We start from the raw sequence: 16080 nt of genomic DNA, 5'->3' as shown, positions 1-16080 counted from the left end.
ATACAAGCTGTTGTTTCTAGTGCTGCAGGAAATTCATATGCAGTCTGAGGCAAATTTTGCAGACTTATATTCGTACTAGCTGCTCTACATTCTTTGGAACCAGAAGAGATTGGTCATCTCTTTCAGGCAGGAAAAAAGCATATGGATTTTATTTATGCAAGCAAAGGAAGTGAAAAATTCGTGCAATAAAGAACTTCTTTATTGAAATAAAGAAGGGTATGGACTCTGAATTATTAAGTCACTGAACCTGCTGACTAATTGCTCTTCCTGCCACTGCATTTTGTCACTTAGATTAATCAGGAAGTGATCAGCAATCACTACCTGGATGAGTTCTTCTGCTTCATCTGGTCTAGCAATGGTGGTCCAGGTGCAAAGCGGAAGGCAGACATCCTCTGGACAACTTGGAGACCAAAACACTACTACTACATAGGCAGGCAGGAGAGTTGGCCTTTCTTATCACAGAAAGTCCAAAACATATTCGCCTGAATAATTATTCCATTATCCACTCTTACTTGGGGCACAGGATAATGTAAGGGTTAAGCAGAGCCTAACACAAGATTAGAGAGTTCATTTTGCTTGACCCACCCATAAATTCAATTAAATTGGTGATTCTTAATTTTATTTCCTGTGGAACACTGATGTTTACTGAAATACTAATAGCTCTCACTGGAAAAAAAAGATTTCCTTAGTCAAGCAGGTACTTAAAAGGCTAAACAAGTTTTCCTACTATGTGATTTTTTCAGATTGTTTAATGTGGTAATTCCCATTTTGATTATTTTAAACTTAGTATTCAAAATTCATTTTAAGGCATCATGGTTTGATGGAAAGAGTCTTAGTTTTATATCCCTGTCAATTTCTAGCTTTGCAACATTAAACAGATGCTAATCCTCAATTTCCCCATTGTAAAATGATGTTAAAAGAGTTTATAGGTTTGTCATAAGGAATACAAGAAAGAATTAGTAATGTGCGTATCACTCAATACATGGAACCCATTGTTTTCTTCCTTATTAGTGTTATTTTAAATAGAATACAAAATGACAAGTTGTGTAACACTGACTTATATTCAGTTTCCCATGAGTGGTTAGTTCACTATAAGACAGCATCGAGCCACAGAGTTTCTGGTTCCATAAGCCTAATTTTTCCTTGATTGTGCCTTTATCATTAAAGACTTCTTAGAGGCTAACCCTTATATGCTACCATCTTCCCAAAAAGCGGGGGTGGGTGGTAGTTTCAGAAAGGTATATGTCAGTCACAGAGGCCAAATGCATTTACCCATATATTTAATTTAGGCCAAATAATTCTGTGGTACTCTAAGCCAACTGTGGTTTGAATTTTATTCTGGGAAGAGCACTACCATAATGTCAGTGGGTTATAAGTCTGTCCCCTGCTATCAGCTTGGATAGCCAAGAGTTAACTACCTTTAAAATTAAAGGGTGTCCCTTTAAATTTAAAATGAATTAAACCATGGCAGTTCCCTTGGCCCAAGGATAAATGCCATGGAAATTAAAGAAAATAGTTCTAATGTCACGAAACAGCAAAGGTCAGATAGGGTGAGATGATTACTTTCATCATTATTAACATTACTTTGCATTTAGATAGCCCCTCTCCTTTGCCAGACTCATTCTCATTCTATCCCATTGCTTAGTATCTGAGCAGCTTGTGGAGCTCCTGATGACATCAAGGGTGATCCTGATGTGGAAGAGAAGCCACAAGTCAAGAGGGAAGTGAGCAATTAACCTTTCATGCTTTATTTGCTCACTCTGGTCTTCTTCTGCAAACGACCTGCAAAAATGGGCTTACTTGAAAATAATACCCATATAAACTTAAAGCCTCTCCTGGGACTTCTGAGCTATATGGATCTTAGATTTTTTTTTTAATATAGATTTTCCATTGCAAAAATATGCGTGTGTGTGCATACGTATGTGTGCGTGCACGTGCGTGTACATTTGGGAAGTCTGGATATTTGTTGTCTAAGTTTGACAATACTAAAAGTGTTAACATGTATAAGGACCAATACAAATTAAAATAAGATGTTTACTTCTCCCTGTTTAAAATAAAGGAAGAAACTTCTTCCTCCCTTTTCTTAAATAATTTACATCAGAAAACTTGTAATTCTAAGTACTTTCTCCTCTCCTTGAAATGTATATAAATCCTCTGAAGACTAGATAGGTCTGCTGTCAGCTTTATGACCCAGGAATTTTTCTCAATGATCAGGGAACCATCTCTTGGAAATGTAAACATCAAGGAAAATAGCCCCCCTATGTCACAGTTTCTGTGGGAGGGTGGGAGCCTAACTTCGGAGGGAGCATATCTCCAGATTACAAAAGTACTTCCTTTTGTAAAGATAGGAGTTTATTTTTCCTCTAGATAAAGCCAATATGCTTACACAGATGGTCATCCCAATTACCAGGTATATTTAGAATGAACTATATGTGACAAATGGTGCTGTCAAGTCCTCTTATTTGAGGACTAGTTATTGTTTATCTTGAAAACGTATGTAATGGGTTGTATCTGCTTGGCTATATAAAAGAGTAAGATTTCTTTCTGTCTCTGCAATCTCTTGATGGATTGTTTATGATAAGCCTCACATTCTGGTTTAATGCTTACTCAGTGATAAGTGTTTTCATCTCTACTATCCTCGTGGAGAGAATTTCTGGATTGCGAGAAGGTTTTGTTTTTAATTTTATTCCCCTAACACATGACTGTGCTTTTAATTGGAATAATGGACTAAAGAAAATAATAGTATACATTATGTCAGTTGTTCCTAACCATAAATGTGCATTAGACTCATCCGCAGGGTTTAAAATACAGATTCTCAGCACCACTATCAGAGATTTGGACACTACATATTTGGGGTAAAACAGTGGAGTCAACAGTTTTGGGGTAAATAACCTTTAATGACTCTCGCAGGTGATTTTGGTGCAGGTGGTCAGCAGGCACCATTATAAATGAGTGTTTTAACATAATTTTTAAATTTCCCACATGAAAAATACTTCCCTACCTTGTCCTAGCCACTTCCTGGCTCATTCACATGTTTTATTTACCTTTACAAGTATGTAAGTACAACATCAGGTAGATCCTCTCTGCTGAGCCATCTTTTTACACTTTGGCCTTCTTTTCTGCACGTAACAGGGGAAGGCTTGACTACCCTCCCTGGCCCCCGCCAGGCCTCTGGACCCTCACTCCCCGAAGGGCCTCTGCCTCTGCCTCCCAAGTCACAATGAGCATCCCTCAACTTCTCTGCCCATGTCTTTTATTTCTCCTTCTCTCCTAAATCAGAGAAACAGCTACCAATTCCCCAAAGTTAACTCCTCCACCTGTACCTTTGCTTTCTTCCATATTTTCTTTCCTCATCACATCAATTATTTCTTTATTGCTATTACCAATCTCTGAATACTTTCTCTTTACTCATGTATATAAACGGTCTCTAGTTCTCTAATCCCCAAATCCTCTCTTCTTATTTAAATTGTTGGCTCAGTTACTCCTCTTCCCTTCACCACCTATGTTATCTAAAATAGTAGTCTATTTTCCTACCTTTTATTTTCCTGTCCTCCACTTGTTACTTACTCACTGCACAGGGACTCAGCTCCTACACAGCTATCTGGTTTCAACCTCTCTCCTCAGACCCAGGTCCATTTTTTTCTACTACTGGATAGAGGCCGCCACTATAAATTCTAGAAGCTCCTCAAACTCACTATTTTCAAACCCAAACTTTCTTTCTAAAACATGCAAGTGCCCTATACTTTTGGTGTCAGTTGGCAATATCACCATCCAGTTATCCGAGTTCAAAACATCATCTAAAACATGGTCATCATCCTCTCTTTCAGCTCTCCAGGTGAACCAGCTCTCAAGCTCTGTTGAGTTCACCACCAAAATATCTCTTAAGAGCTGTCTCCTTCTTCTGCTCCCACAGACACTGCCTTCATGACATTTCTCTCTGTCTCTAGTTTCTTCTAACTTGTTCTTTCACTTTTCCCAATATTGGCTTTCTAAAACAAAATGTGACCAGGTCAGATCCTTAAAAGAATATGTTTAAAAGGACACAATGGCTCTTCATCGCCTACAAAACAAAGACAAAATACTTCACACAAATAACCCACAAAGTCTTCTTGGCAAAATAACCGAACCTGAATTTACTCAAACCTCTAGCTCTAATTAGTTTACAGGGTGTACGGGAAAAGAGGAACATGTTAAATGACACATCAGAGCTGCATCAACCAGACCCAAAGGCAGAATTCCACAAAACAAATGACCACATTACTGAACATTTTAGAAAAGCAAGGGACAGAAAACTGTTATAAATTAAAATAGACTGAAGACACATGTCAACAAATGTACCATGTGGATGTTTTAGAGGCAACTCAGCTGAGTATTAGATGATATATTAAGTAATTATTGTTAAATTTATTAGACATATACATGAAGTATAAAATTTTAAGTTCTTTTCCATCAGATACACATTCTGAAGCATGAATAATGAATTTACTTCAAATTATTCCAGAGAGGGGGGGTGGTAAGAAGAGACAGATGAAGCAAAATTCATGTGTTGATAATTGATGAAGCTGCTTGATCACCCCAAATGCTTGTTTTAGTCATCTCTACTTTTGTATATATTTGAATTTTCCATAACAAAAAATATTTTTTAAAAGCCCTCCTTTGTGTTACTCAAAATCATTAACAACCCTGCCTTAGAACACCTTCCTAGACTTAACCTTTAGACATTCCCATCCTGACCCCATGTCATACTTAACCTGTCAAGCACTTGTGTACCAGGTCTAAGCTCCTGAATGCATTCCTACACACTTGGATCTTTATTCTGGAGAAATCCAGATTACCTCTCTTCGGGTGAGTTAGAAACCCCACATCAACAACATAACTACCCAGTGATTACTCTATGCAAGTGTGTTGTCAATCTGGCATGCTCCGAACACAGGAGTACTGGCAGGTTTGAAAGATGTAAAACATGACAGAAAGTAATTCAATTTGCATGGCAAACTTGGAAAAGTGATTTCAGACTGTCTAATCTTTATTTTGTAAATGTTTAACTGTGATTCTATAACTTTAGCTGATATAAAATGATGAATACTTAAATGAAATATTGAATTACTTCTCACTCAGTGCAGATTGTAGGAACCTATAGGACTTGTCCATCAATCTGGTCAAAATCTCCTATCAGTCACAACACTGATGGTTGCTGGGCCATGCACAGACAAGTTGGCCTGTGTACTTTGGTAATGACCAACATGCCATTGAAATAATATTTTTGAGTAATGCACAATATTTCATAATCGTTAAATCTATTAGCATATAGGGGCAGTTTTGAAAGTCTGAATTAACTTATGAGGGAAAAAAAGGGCATCAGTTAGGCAAATTTTGATGAAATTAGCCTCTCCCGATTCTCACCCAATAACCAATATTTTTCACATTTGTGAGCAGCCATTATAATAATATTAACTATGATGAACACTTTGTATGTTAATGTGGATATAAATTACAACTCCAGAAAAAATGTCTTTTGTCATTTGCCATTTGTTAATATCCACTTAATGTAGATGGATATCCCCTCCCTCCATTTTCCATATGTATTTAAGGGCCTTACTATTCAAACATAATCACTCTTTGCAGATACAATGAGAGAAAAGATTAGGTTCATACTTACCAGGAAATCTACTGTGGAGGTTGGCATCACAGTTGTAGCCATTAAACTGAGCAGACCCCAGAAGCACTCCAATTGTTAGAAGCAACAGCAACCATATTTGTTCCATTGCAAAACCTAGAAAAGAATTCTTATCATGTGTCCATCACCAGCCTTCACTCCTTCTTGCTGGAAAGACTGAGGCTGATCTGAACTCACTGTTGGATAAGCTGGCAGGCTGTATCCATGCAGGCAAAGCTCATTTAAAGTCTAAGGACTATGAGAAATAATTATCAGCAATGAGGCAAAAATTTCGGTTACAATATTTGAAAATTACTCCCATTCTTTGGCATCCGTTTGCTATGGGTGACAAATCCAGACTTTTGTAGTGGAAGAACTAAGATATAAGTCATAAAGTTTGCAAAAGAAAATGTATTATAAATAAGAAGAACTCAAACCAAATATTTAACAGATTAGAACAGCATAGCTAGACAAACTGACCAATGTAGAGACAACTTTACACTTTAAAATACCAATATAAGTAAATTAAGAGGGACTTAACACTCGATACTTGATTCTCAAAGAATTCTCCATACTATTAATAACTAAATAATGTCGGGAAAATTTTCCCTTCAACAAAGGAATTCTAGACTATTGCTACTTCTCAAAATCAGTGGTTTGTGTATCATTTGTTTTTTTTAGGAAACACAGATATAAAGCAAAAGGAAGAATAGAAAAATATTATGTGTGGACTGACATCATGATGCCACCAATGACTCTTCATTGGTGGGCAAATAGGACTAATGATACAGATAAATGAACACCTTGAATTCTTAGGACAAAGTAATGGAAAGTGATTTTTTTTAAATTGTCATTTTGTGTTGAACAAATAAATATAAACTGGCTTTGATAATTAAACACCAGTCAGTGTGGTGTTTAATATTTTTTCCCCTGGATGCCCTTTTTTGGCCAGATAAAGCTAAAACATCTTCCAAAATCACCCAACTTATTCTCAGAGCAGTTCGTGCATTGAAAAAAAAAATCCTTTGGGTTGGTGGTTTTGGTCTGTGTGTAAAAAACAAAAATAAAATAAAATTGTAAATGGTTTACTCAAATAATTTAGTGCATTTTAAAAGCTTGGGGTTTGGGGGGATGGTATTTTAGCTGCCCTTAAAGACCTGCCCTTAGATGATTAATCAAGTCTTCAGCAAAAGGAAGGAAATACATCTTGCTTTTAAACTTCATTTTAGTATAACAAGTTTATGGTGAACAAAGTCACTTTCATAAGGATGTGGGAAAGGAAGGCATAAGTTTACTCTCAAAAATAGACTGAAAAATATTAATTAAACAGGAGCTTCCTTCCTTTAGCGTTATAACATGCTATTCAGGCACCAACCTCATGACTTTTGGGAGAACACCTACATGTTTCATTACTTCTGATTCCCTAGGACATTTGGTAAACTAAAAGTTCACACAAATGGCTGACCCAGACCCCGAGTTCTCTTGGCCATATTACAGCATTATCCTCTAGCTCCTCAAGGCACTTCAAGTAGACAAGAAATCCTTGCTCTATTGGAGTTTTTGGAATACTGGTAGGAAAGAGAGCAGCTTGTTTCGAGAAGTACATCACATCCCACACAAACTTAGTATACATCCTGCCATGCCTTTCTCATGATGGCTCCCATCGATTCCCACAAGGCATTGGAAACTCTAGACTCACACTGTTGTCTTCTAATCTAGAAATCTAGAAATGTTTTCCACTCCTTGGGATTCACAGAATCAGGAATTTTCATTGATGAGTGATTTTTATTCTGAAACATTTTCTAGCTTTTATATTCTTTCACAGGAGAAAAATAACACTTACCGAGTGGACACTATGCACGAAGAAGGCACTGTGAGCCAGATCATCTGCCTATTGTCTCTCATTCATATTCCTTATGATAATTGGATGAGATTGCAGTTATTACGCCATGTACAGAGAGAGATAAATAAGTCTCAGGAAGTTTAAGTGGCATGGAAACATATGCAGAAACCAGATTTCAACTCCAAGTCTTTCTAGCAGTGATTGCTGCGCACACTACCTAAATATCATCTGTTATTAAATAAATTGAGTATTATTTTGGTTACTATTTATCATCAGTTATTTTTCTTTAAATTTATGAATTAATAGATTTTTTTTTTTTTTTGAGAGAAAGAGTACGAGCAGAGGGAGGGGCAGAGAGAGAGAGGGAGAGAATCTTAAGCAGGCTTCATGCCCAGCATGGAGCCCAACACAGGGCTTGATCTCATGATCCTGAGATCATGACCTGAGCCAAAATCAAGGCTCCAACCCTTAATCAACTGAGCCACCCAGGCACCCTAAGAATTAATCGATTTTTAACAGATCTTTTCATCTGAAATGGATAAACAAATTCTTATGTAGTGAATGCAATCTGCTTAGAAGATGTATTTTATAATATGGGCATTATGAGGGAGAAAATTATTTTTTTTAAATGGAGAAAAGGCCCTAATTGTGAAAACTGTGAGAATTATTACTATAGACTAAACTGGACATATCTATGTTTACCAAAAATGGAAGAGAAACTCATGCTATTTGAAACAGCCTGCCAATAGTGGTGGCAAAGTCTTAGCTTTACAACTTTAGATCAGATTTGAGGTTGTCCAAAAGTGGCATGCCTCTCTCCCTTACACTTTGAACAGGACTTACAGCACTGTTGTGAAGATTAAAACCCTTCATAAATATTTTTTGATGAAAAGAAGATAGAGGTAGAGGGAAGTTTGTTTCAACAGAATATACATTGATTTTTATATCACCAGATATGGATTCAACCCTCCCCAGTCATTCTCTAGATTTGACATTTGAAAATCAGGATGATGATCACAAGACTAGAAACTATAAGTGCATAAAGAACATAGCACCCACACCCCAATGCTCATAACAGCAATCTCCACAGTAGCCAAACTGTGGAAGGAGCTGAGATGCCATTCAACAGATGAATGGATAAAGAAGATGTGGTTCATGTATACAATGGAATATTACTCAGCCATCAGAAAGGATGAATACCCAACTTTTACATCAACATGGATGGAACTGGAGGGGATTATGCTAAGTGAAATAAGTCAAGCAGAGAAAGACAATTATCATATGATTTCACGCATATATGGAACATAAGGAATAGCATGGAGGACCACAGGGAAGGGAGGGAAAACTGAATGGGAAGAAATCGGAGAGGGAGACAAACCATGAGAGACTCTGGACTCCAGGAACCAAACTGAGGGTTACAGAAGGAAGGGGTTGGGGGGCTGGGGTAACCAGGTGATGGGTATTAAGGAGGGCACGTGTGGTGATGAGCACTGGGTGTTATATGCAACCAATGAATCATTGAACATTACATCAAAAACTAATGATCTACTATATGCTGGGTAATTGAATATAATAAAAAAATTAAAATTAAAAAAACAAGGGGAAAAAAAGAACATAGCATAGTGTGGACATACAGAAGGCACTGAAATATCAGTTTCAGTGTCACCACATATTGATATGTAAGTGAAATTTTCACAAGTACCTCCAATAAAAAGGGATAGTGACGGCCTGTGTTTCTTTGGCGAAGCCACATGCTCTGGAGCTAGATTGCTTGACACAAAGGTGTCCCATGGGCTACTAATAGCTCTGAGCAGTTGGATGACATTATTATATTTATAATGGCATTTGTACTGATCTGTGTGTTAATATTAAGATACATTAAGCAGGAGATTTTCAAAGGACATCCACATCTCTTGTGTAGGTATCCACATTTTGATCCCTATGACATTTTTCAAGACTTTGGGAGGCTCTTTATAGTCCACCTGCAAGTTAAAACAAAATGATGAACTATTAATATGTAAACTTCCCACCCTCAATCCCATCTCATGATGTCCCCTGCACACAGAGACCCTGAACATCAATTCACAGAGGCAAGCTTAGAAATGCTATCTTGCCACAGCTCCTAAAGTTCTTTTCTGAAATGGGATTTCCTGGGGTTTGGGACTATTTTGAGACTCTTTACATTCACTAATGTATAAAGTCCTGTTTGCTCAGGCTCCCTAGCTCCTAGGCAGCTATAATTCTAGACTCCAGTGTACTCCAGTCCTGGTCTGGCTAAAAAAAGCTTAGTTGAGCTTCACATCACAAAGTAGAAGCTGATTTCCATCGTCCACTCTGGTGTGACATGTGGTGCTTGCTGTCCCATCGTGGCTCCAGCAAACTCTGCTTGAGCAAAGGCATTTCCCATCTTCTCTACCATAACTAAGTGCAGCAACCAATGCCCTGACTTCAGTGCTAACAGTGGTGTGCAGGACTTCCTAACACAGCCAATAATCCAAAAACATTAATAACAAGTTCTTAGATAACAAAGATCTTGGAGATAAGTGTACACAAGGTTTTTGCATGTGTTTCTTAGCTTAGTATCTTCATAAATTTAAGTTGATGGGGATAAAGGAGGGAGAGGAGACTTACATGTACAACACTGAATTTTAAGGAATTTAGAAGTGTTAATTTTAAAAAGAGACACTCACATTCCTTAAACTGGTACTAAAAGGCTCTGTATTTTATACGTGGCAATACAAAGGAAATCACAGGCCAAATGATTTGTTGTCAAATATGTCCATGTTTCTCATGCTAAATTTTCTTTTTAAAATGGTAACTTCTTCCAAAATATAAATTCTGATTTATTTGCTTAAGATTGAACATGAGTCAGAAAAATGTAATTTAATTTTCAATTCTCACTCAACTTTATATAAATTGATATGGTTCTGTCATAAACACTGTTCTCTAATTTTGCATATTCATTGTCTTTTTTTGACCTTCCTCTTACTGAGATCTGTTATGTGCCAAGCACTGTACTGTATTTAATATTCAACTACTAACATAGATCTATTTTTCACTCATGTTACAGATGTGGAAACTGAAGCCTAAAGTTTTTCATTGACTTGCTCAGGGTCACAGATCTAGTAAATGACAGAGTAGAATTCAAAACCAAGCTTGACCTTTGGAATTATTACACTGCTCTATTTGACTTAACTGGAGTTTGTCAAATAAATAAAATTAATGTTCTGATAATTTTCAGTAAGTAAATTATAGTAATAATGTATGGTTAACATATGCCTTGAACTAAACATTTCTGATGATTAAGGTAAAATATTTTTAATATCTACATAATTGTCATGACTATTTCACTTAGGCAATGAGTGCCATAAAGGATATTATTCTTTTCACAGATTGGCTTAATGATAATACTAGTGAGTTTTGAGGACTGATTGTGTACCACAGTGTTTTTTTAAGCACTTTATACATGTTATCTAACCATGAGATAGGTAATTTATTTGTCTTATTCTGGGGACAGAAAACTAAGGCACAGAAATGTTAAGTAACTTGCCCAAGGTTAAACAGACAACCAGTATTAAAATCAAGATTTGATGCACAATGACTCCAGAAACCACCCTCAACTATCACATGGCATTTCCTTCTAGAAAACAATCCTACACTACTCAAAAGGAAAAATGGCAATCCCTTAGTAAATCTGATCAAGATAGATTTATTCCTGCATTCATTTATTAAATATTGTTGAATGTTTACATATGCCTGGTACTATCCGGGGGGGGGGGGCTGCTGAAAATTTTTTGTCTGCCTAGAACTTACATTCTAGTAAGGGAAGTCGGAAGAAAATAAAATCTGTAAGTAAAATACAGAGTGTATTTGTGATAAGCACTATGGAGAAAAATAGAGCAAAAAGAATGATAGCAAGTTCTGGGGTGGAGGGATGGGAGTATTAAAATTTTAAATGGGGTGCTCAGGGATATATAAATAATACATATAAATGAAAAAACTACTTTAGTTATGAACTGCCAGATCTACCTCTTTTTAATTTGTACTTCACTTTTTTTATTATTATTATGTAGGCATTTCTCAAATAAAACAGACCTTCAGTGCATAAATTATTCTCTGGGAAAAACTTGGACATTTTGAACAACTGCATTAACCTTTTCAAATGAATAAAGTTGGCCCTTCGTGCCTGAGAAAAGTAATTTATTAAATAGCATCCCTGTGACCTGAGAAAAAGTGAACATGTTCAGAGTGCTTTCATCTACTCTCAAGAAGTAAGTTTTAGAGAAACAAATGGGCTCAACAATTTTGTACTTCCTTAATTTTATTCCCTTCATATAGACCATCTATATGATACTGTTCTAGTTGGGAAGAAAAATGAGAAATTCAAACATCATCTTGTCATATGTTTAATCATCACGCTAAGATGCATTTTTTACTAAACTAAAGCTGATCGTTTTATCATACAGATTCTAAAAATACGAAATGGGCTTTGGCATCAGTGATCGCCCTAATTCTCTCATTGCCAGCCCTCCTCCGATTTATCACCCACCTGCTCTGCACAGGCTTGTTGGCTTCAGTGGGGGCATAACCTCGTTCCTGGTGCTTCTGCATCACCCACCCAAGCCTGCCCCTCAGAAAAGATCAGAAACAGTTCATTATACTTTAAATGACTGGAAATAGTTTAAAGAGTTCCCAGGAAAGGGGAGGAGAAGAAATAGGTGTATTTTAGCAGAGATCAAAGCTTAAGTTAAAGGAATAAAGCCCTTTGAAGCAACCAAAACCCAGGGAAGAGCTGGGGCAAAAAGGCACTGAATTTGTACAGGTAGGCAACTGTCCTGCTCAGTGAAGTCTCAAAGTATTACACAGTCCTGCCTCTAGAAAAAGGAGTTGTTAGTTCACCCTCCACAATCATCAGTTTTAAAGTGCTGGAAACCATGAGCGTTTAATGAAGAAACATATTTTCTGATGGGATATCTAGACTGAAACCCTGTACTCTTTACTTCCGTGTTCTACTTGGACATTAAAGGCAATATATATATTAAAAGGAAAGTGAAAAAATAAAACTTCCATCAGAAATATCCATTATTGGGCGCCTGGGTGGCTCAGTCGTTAAGTGTCTGCCTTCGGCTCAGGTCATGATCCCAGGGTCCTGGGATCGAGTCCCACATCGGGCTCCCTCCTTGGCAGGAAGCCTGCTCTCCCTCTCCCACTCCCACTGCTTGTGTTCCTGCTCTCGCTATCTCTGTCTCTGTCAAATAAATAAATAAAATCTTTAAAAAAAAAAAAAAGAAATATCCATTATTACACACATATACATTCTTTAACATAGAGTGTCCTTGTCTTGCTAAACAAAGAATAAAAGCTACTATGTACTTGCAGAATAATGCCTCAAACAAAGAAGGAAATATGTTTAGCTATCAAGAAGATACTCAGAAATTTTATGATTAAAGATGCTGATGTATACCAGGAGAAAATATGAATGCTCAAGGCTGTTCCTAAGAGAAAAACCCACTCCAATTTTCTCTGACACAGAGTGTTCATTTATTTGCCTTTGCCCACTTCTCTCATTTGTCTTTCTGTTGAGGGTTTTCTTGAGTAATCTATAGAATTTAAATGATCTACAGTGTTTAGCTTAAACATTTATTCTAACACCTTAGTTTTGGGGGTCCTGACAGATTGAACTAGGTCACTATAAAAGCCTTTTTTAAATAATTCACCAGTTTCATTTTCAAGATATGTGTACATTTTATTCTACTGAAGCAGCTTTGAAGATATGTTAGTATATTAACTTCCTCTCACTTTTTATGAAGTACAGTGATAACAAATTAATAATAAAATGATAATTTATCTATTTATTTTAAATACCCATTTCCCTGTAATTAACTAAACTGGCAATTAGTATTATTTCCAAATGAAAATATTTCTTTCTTAATAGAGATAATATACAAAATATTTATGAAAAGGCAAAACACAAGAACCAGTCAATCAGAAGAGACACCATGCTGCTGACATATTCTGGCTGAATATCAACGTACTTCCAAAAAATCAAAAGTATTTGCATGGGTGCCAATAATGATAATAGAAAGCTAACTTCATACCCTGGTCAACTCTTGCCCAAGAAAGAGCACCTTTATGAGTACCTCCACTATTTGAAATTCCTCTGTTAATTAATTCATTTATTTTATTTATTCATTCCACAAATTTTTATTGATCAATTTTTAAGTTTCAGACTCAGAGCACTGGGGATCCAGTGATGAGCAAAACAAACATGGTCCTTACTCTCAGAGTTTATGGACTAGAAAGGGAGATGGTCAGTATAAAATAATATATATTACTTAATAGATATTATTTTTCTCGCATTTTTTGTTTATTTTCCTTATCAGTCCATCCATCTATTGTTGTGGTGATGGTGACTGTTGCATCATTTGGTATTAAGTTTTAGACAGTTTGGTTCTTAATATTTCACACATTTCTTGAGGAAAAAAAAAAGGACCTTTTTCACATAACCACAATACCATTACTAAACTCAATAAAATTACAATTAATTCATAATAGCATCTAATATCAATCCCATATTCAGGTTTCCCCAATTCACTGAAAATATATTTTACAACTGTTCTTTCCCCAATCCAGGTTCCAAAAAAAGAGACCAAAGAGATAATATAACTAAATGCAAAGGTTTATGTATTATATTTGGGTTGTTATATTCCTTTAGACTCTTGGAATACAGAAACCCCACTGCTCTGATATCATTTTATATCCATAAGAATTCTGTTGTCCTACCAGACCAAAATAATGTGAGAAAATACAAGATTCTGTAAAAATCAGAAATATCTAAAGCTGAACAAATTCACTCAAATATCTTAAAGAGTCAATAAAGGCAAAATATAATCAAATATTAAAACTGTATCATTGGAGTTGCAGAGACAAAAATTGGGTAATGGGTAACATGAACCTAGAGAATGTTAGAAATGTGGGTTATATGGGCTGGATGAGTTATGTGGGCCATAACAACAATGAGACCAATCTCTTCTCTAATTTATCAAGTCCTTGTATAGAAAATAAATAAGGCTATGTTACATGATGGTTACAAATAAGAATACATCCATCGTCCCAGTCAAAACCTCTGACTAATAAGCAATTGCTGTTAGCTTAGAAGATAATTGCTTTCTAAGTGGGTTAGTATCTCTTAAATCCAGGAATATGTAGGCATAGAAGTATTTAAGATAACAAAAAATTAGAGAATCATTTCTTTGTGTTAAAAGAACTGATGCATGCTGGTATTCTTCGTAATTAATGTGTGACCTATTTAAGGTTAGTTCTTTTATTCTGATTTAAGATGTGTAACTGAGTAAATAATTTAGACTCTTCCCACAGTTTGGCTATTGCAGACATTGCTGCTAAAAAAAAAAAAGAAAAAGAAAAAAATAATCTAGACTTTTTATGTAAAATTGACATGCTTCCAAGATTATACATATATTGAGATATTTAAGAAAATATAAAGTTGAACACATCTGAAAATCTATTTTTTATCTTTGAGCATTAATTGAATACTTAAGATTTTTTATAGCAGATAATTTAACTCCTACAAATATCCTAAACTTCCTCTGATAAAAAATTAATATATCTTATTTCCTTTTCAGTCTGTCAATTAACTGCTTTTGCATATAACATCAAATATTACTCAAAGGCTTGTTAAAAATGATAAAGTCTACTAGAACTTACAGGTAAAAAGCCATAATTTGAACTTAAAATCTTTAGGAATAGGTAGGTTTGGTCATTTGTAACTCTAATTGAATGTTAATCTTTAAACACCTCAGAATATATTTTTCAATTATTCAATATAGAGCACCAGAAAAAAAAAAAAGCTCACACTAAATACAGAATAAGTGGTTGTTTTGCTTCAGAAGCCATGTTAGACATAGAATTCAAATCTTGAAACACTAATTTCGTATACCACATATTGAGATGCTCACAATCAGACAATTACAGGAGAACTAAGATCAACTGAAGGGTACCAGTTTGATGTAGTCTATCTCACATTTACACAGAGTCATAAATCAATTTGTTAACTGGAATAACAGGAAGATTGAAAATACTATTTAAATTAATTGCATTTCTCTTTCTTTTCTTCCCCAAGATTATATAGTGGAATTTGTTGATGATAAATTCCAGTTTGATGTGACTTCACTAAGTGCAGAGAATACACATTTCTGAATATATGTTTCTGTCCTCAAAAAGTTTTTAATCAGAGGGGAAACACTTTAGCTTCAGAGTAATTACATCAACAAAGTTGAAACTTCTAGGAGTTAATTTACAAGAATATCCTTATGACCTTGGGATAATGAAAGATTTCTTAGGAAAAAAATTGTTTTACCATCATAAATTATAGGCTGGGCCTACCCACAACCTCCTACTAGAGATTCACTGAGATATTTTTGTTTCCACGTTGCTTATCAATTCATATAAGGCAACACTTATGTAGCATACACTAGCATACTTCTGATTAAATATAATAATGTCTCTAGTTCTCATTCCATCACTAATTGTCTGTGTGGGTGTTGGGGAAATTACCTCATGT

General features: G+C 35.7%; 1 protein-coding gene across 1 annotated transcript in view; it reads right to left on the bottom strand.

Moving 5' to 3' along the window:
- ZPLD1 (zona pellucida like domain containing 1) overlaps positions 1-5768 on the bottom strand; it is a 45614-nt gene extending 39846 nt beyond the window's left edge. The window contains exon 1 of the mRNA XM_036114281.2: positions 5660-5768. Within this exon, the coding sequence (XP_035970174.1) occupies positions 5660-5765 (106 nt within the window). The 5' untranslated portion in view covers positions 5766-5768. The remainder of the gene's footprint in view (positions 1-5659) is intronic.
- Positions 5769-16080: the final 10312 nt, after the last annotated feature.

The sequence above is a fragment of the Halichoerus grypus genome, chromosome 1 (assembly GCF_964656455.1).
Source record: "Halichoerus grypus chromosome 1, mHalGry1.hap1.1, whole genome shotgun sequence".
Lineage (NCBI taxonomy): Eukaryota > Metazoa > Chordata > Mammalia > Carnivora > Phocidae > Halichoerus > Halichoerus grypus.
The sequence above is the reverse complement of the archived record's forward strand: the minus strand, read 5'-3'. Positions and strand labels throughout refer to the sequence as shown.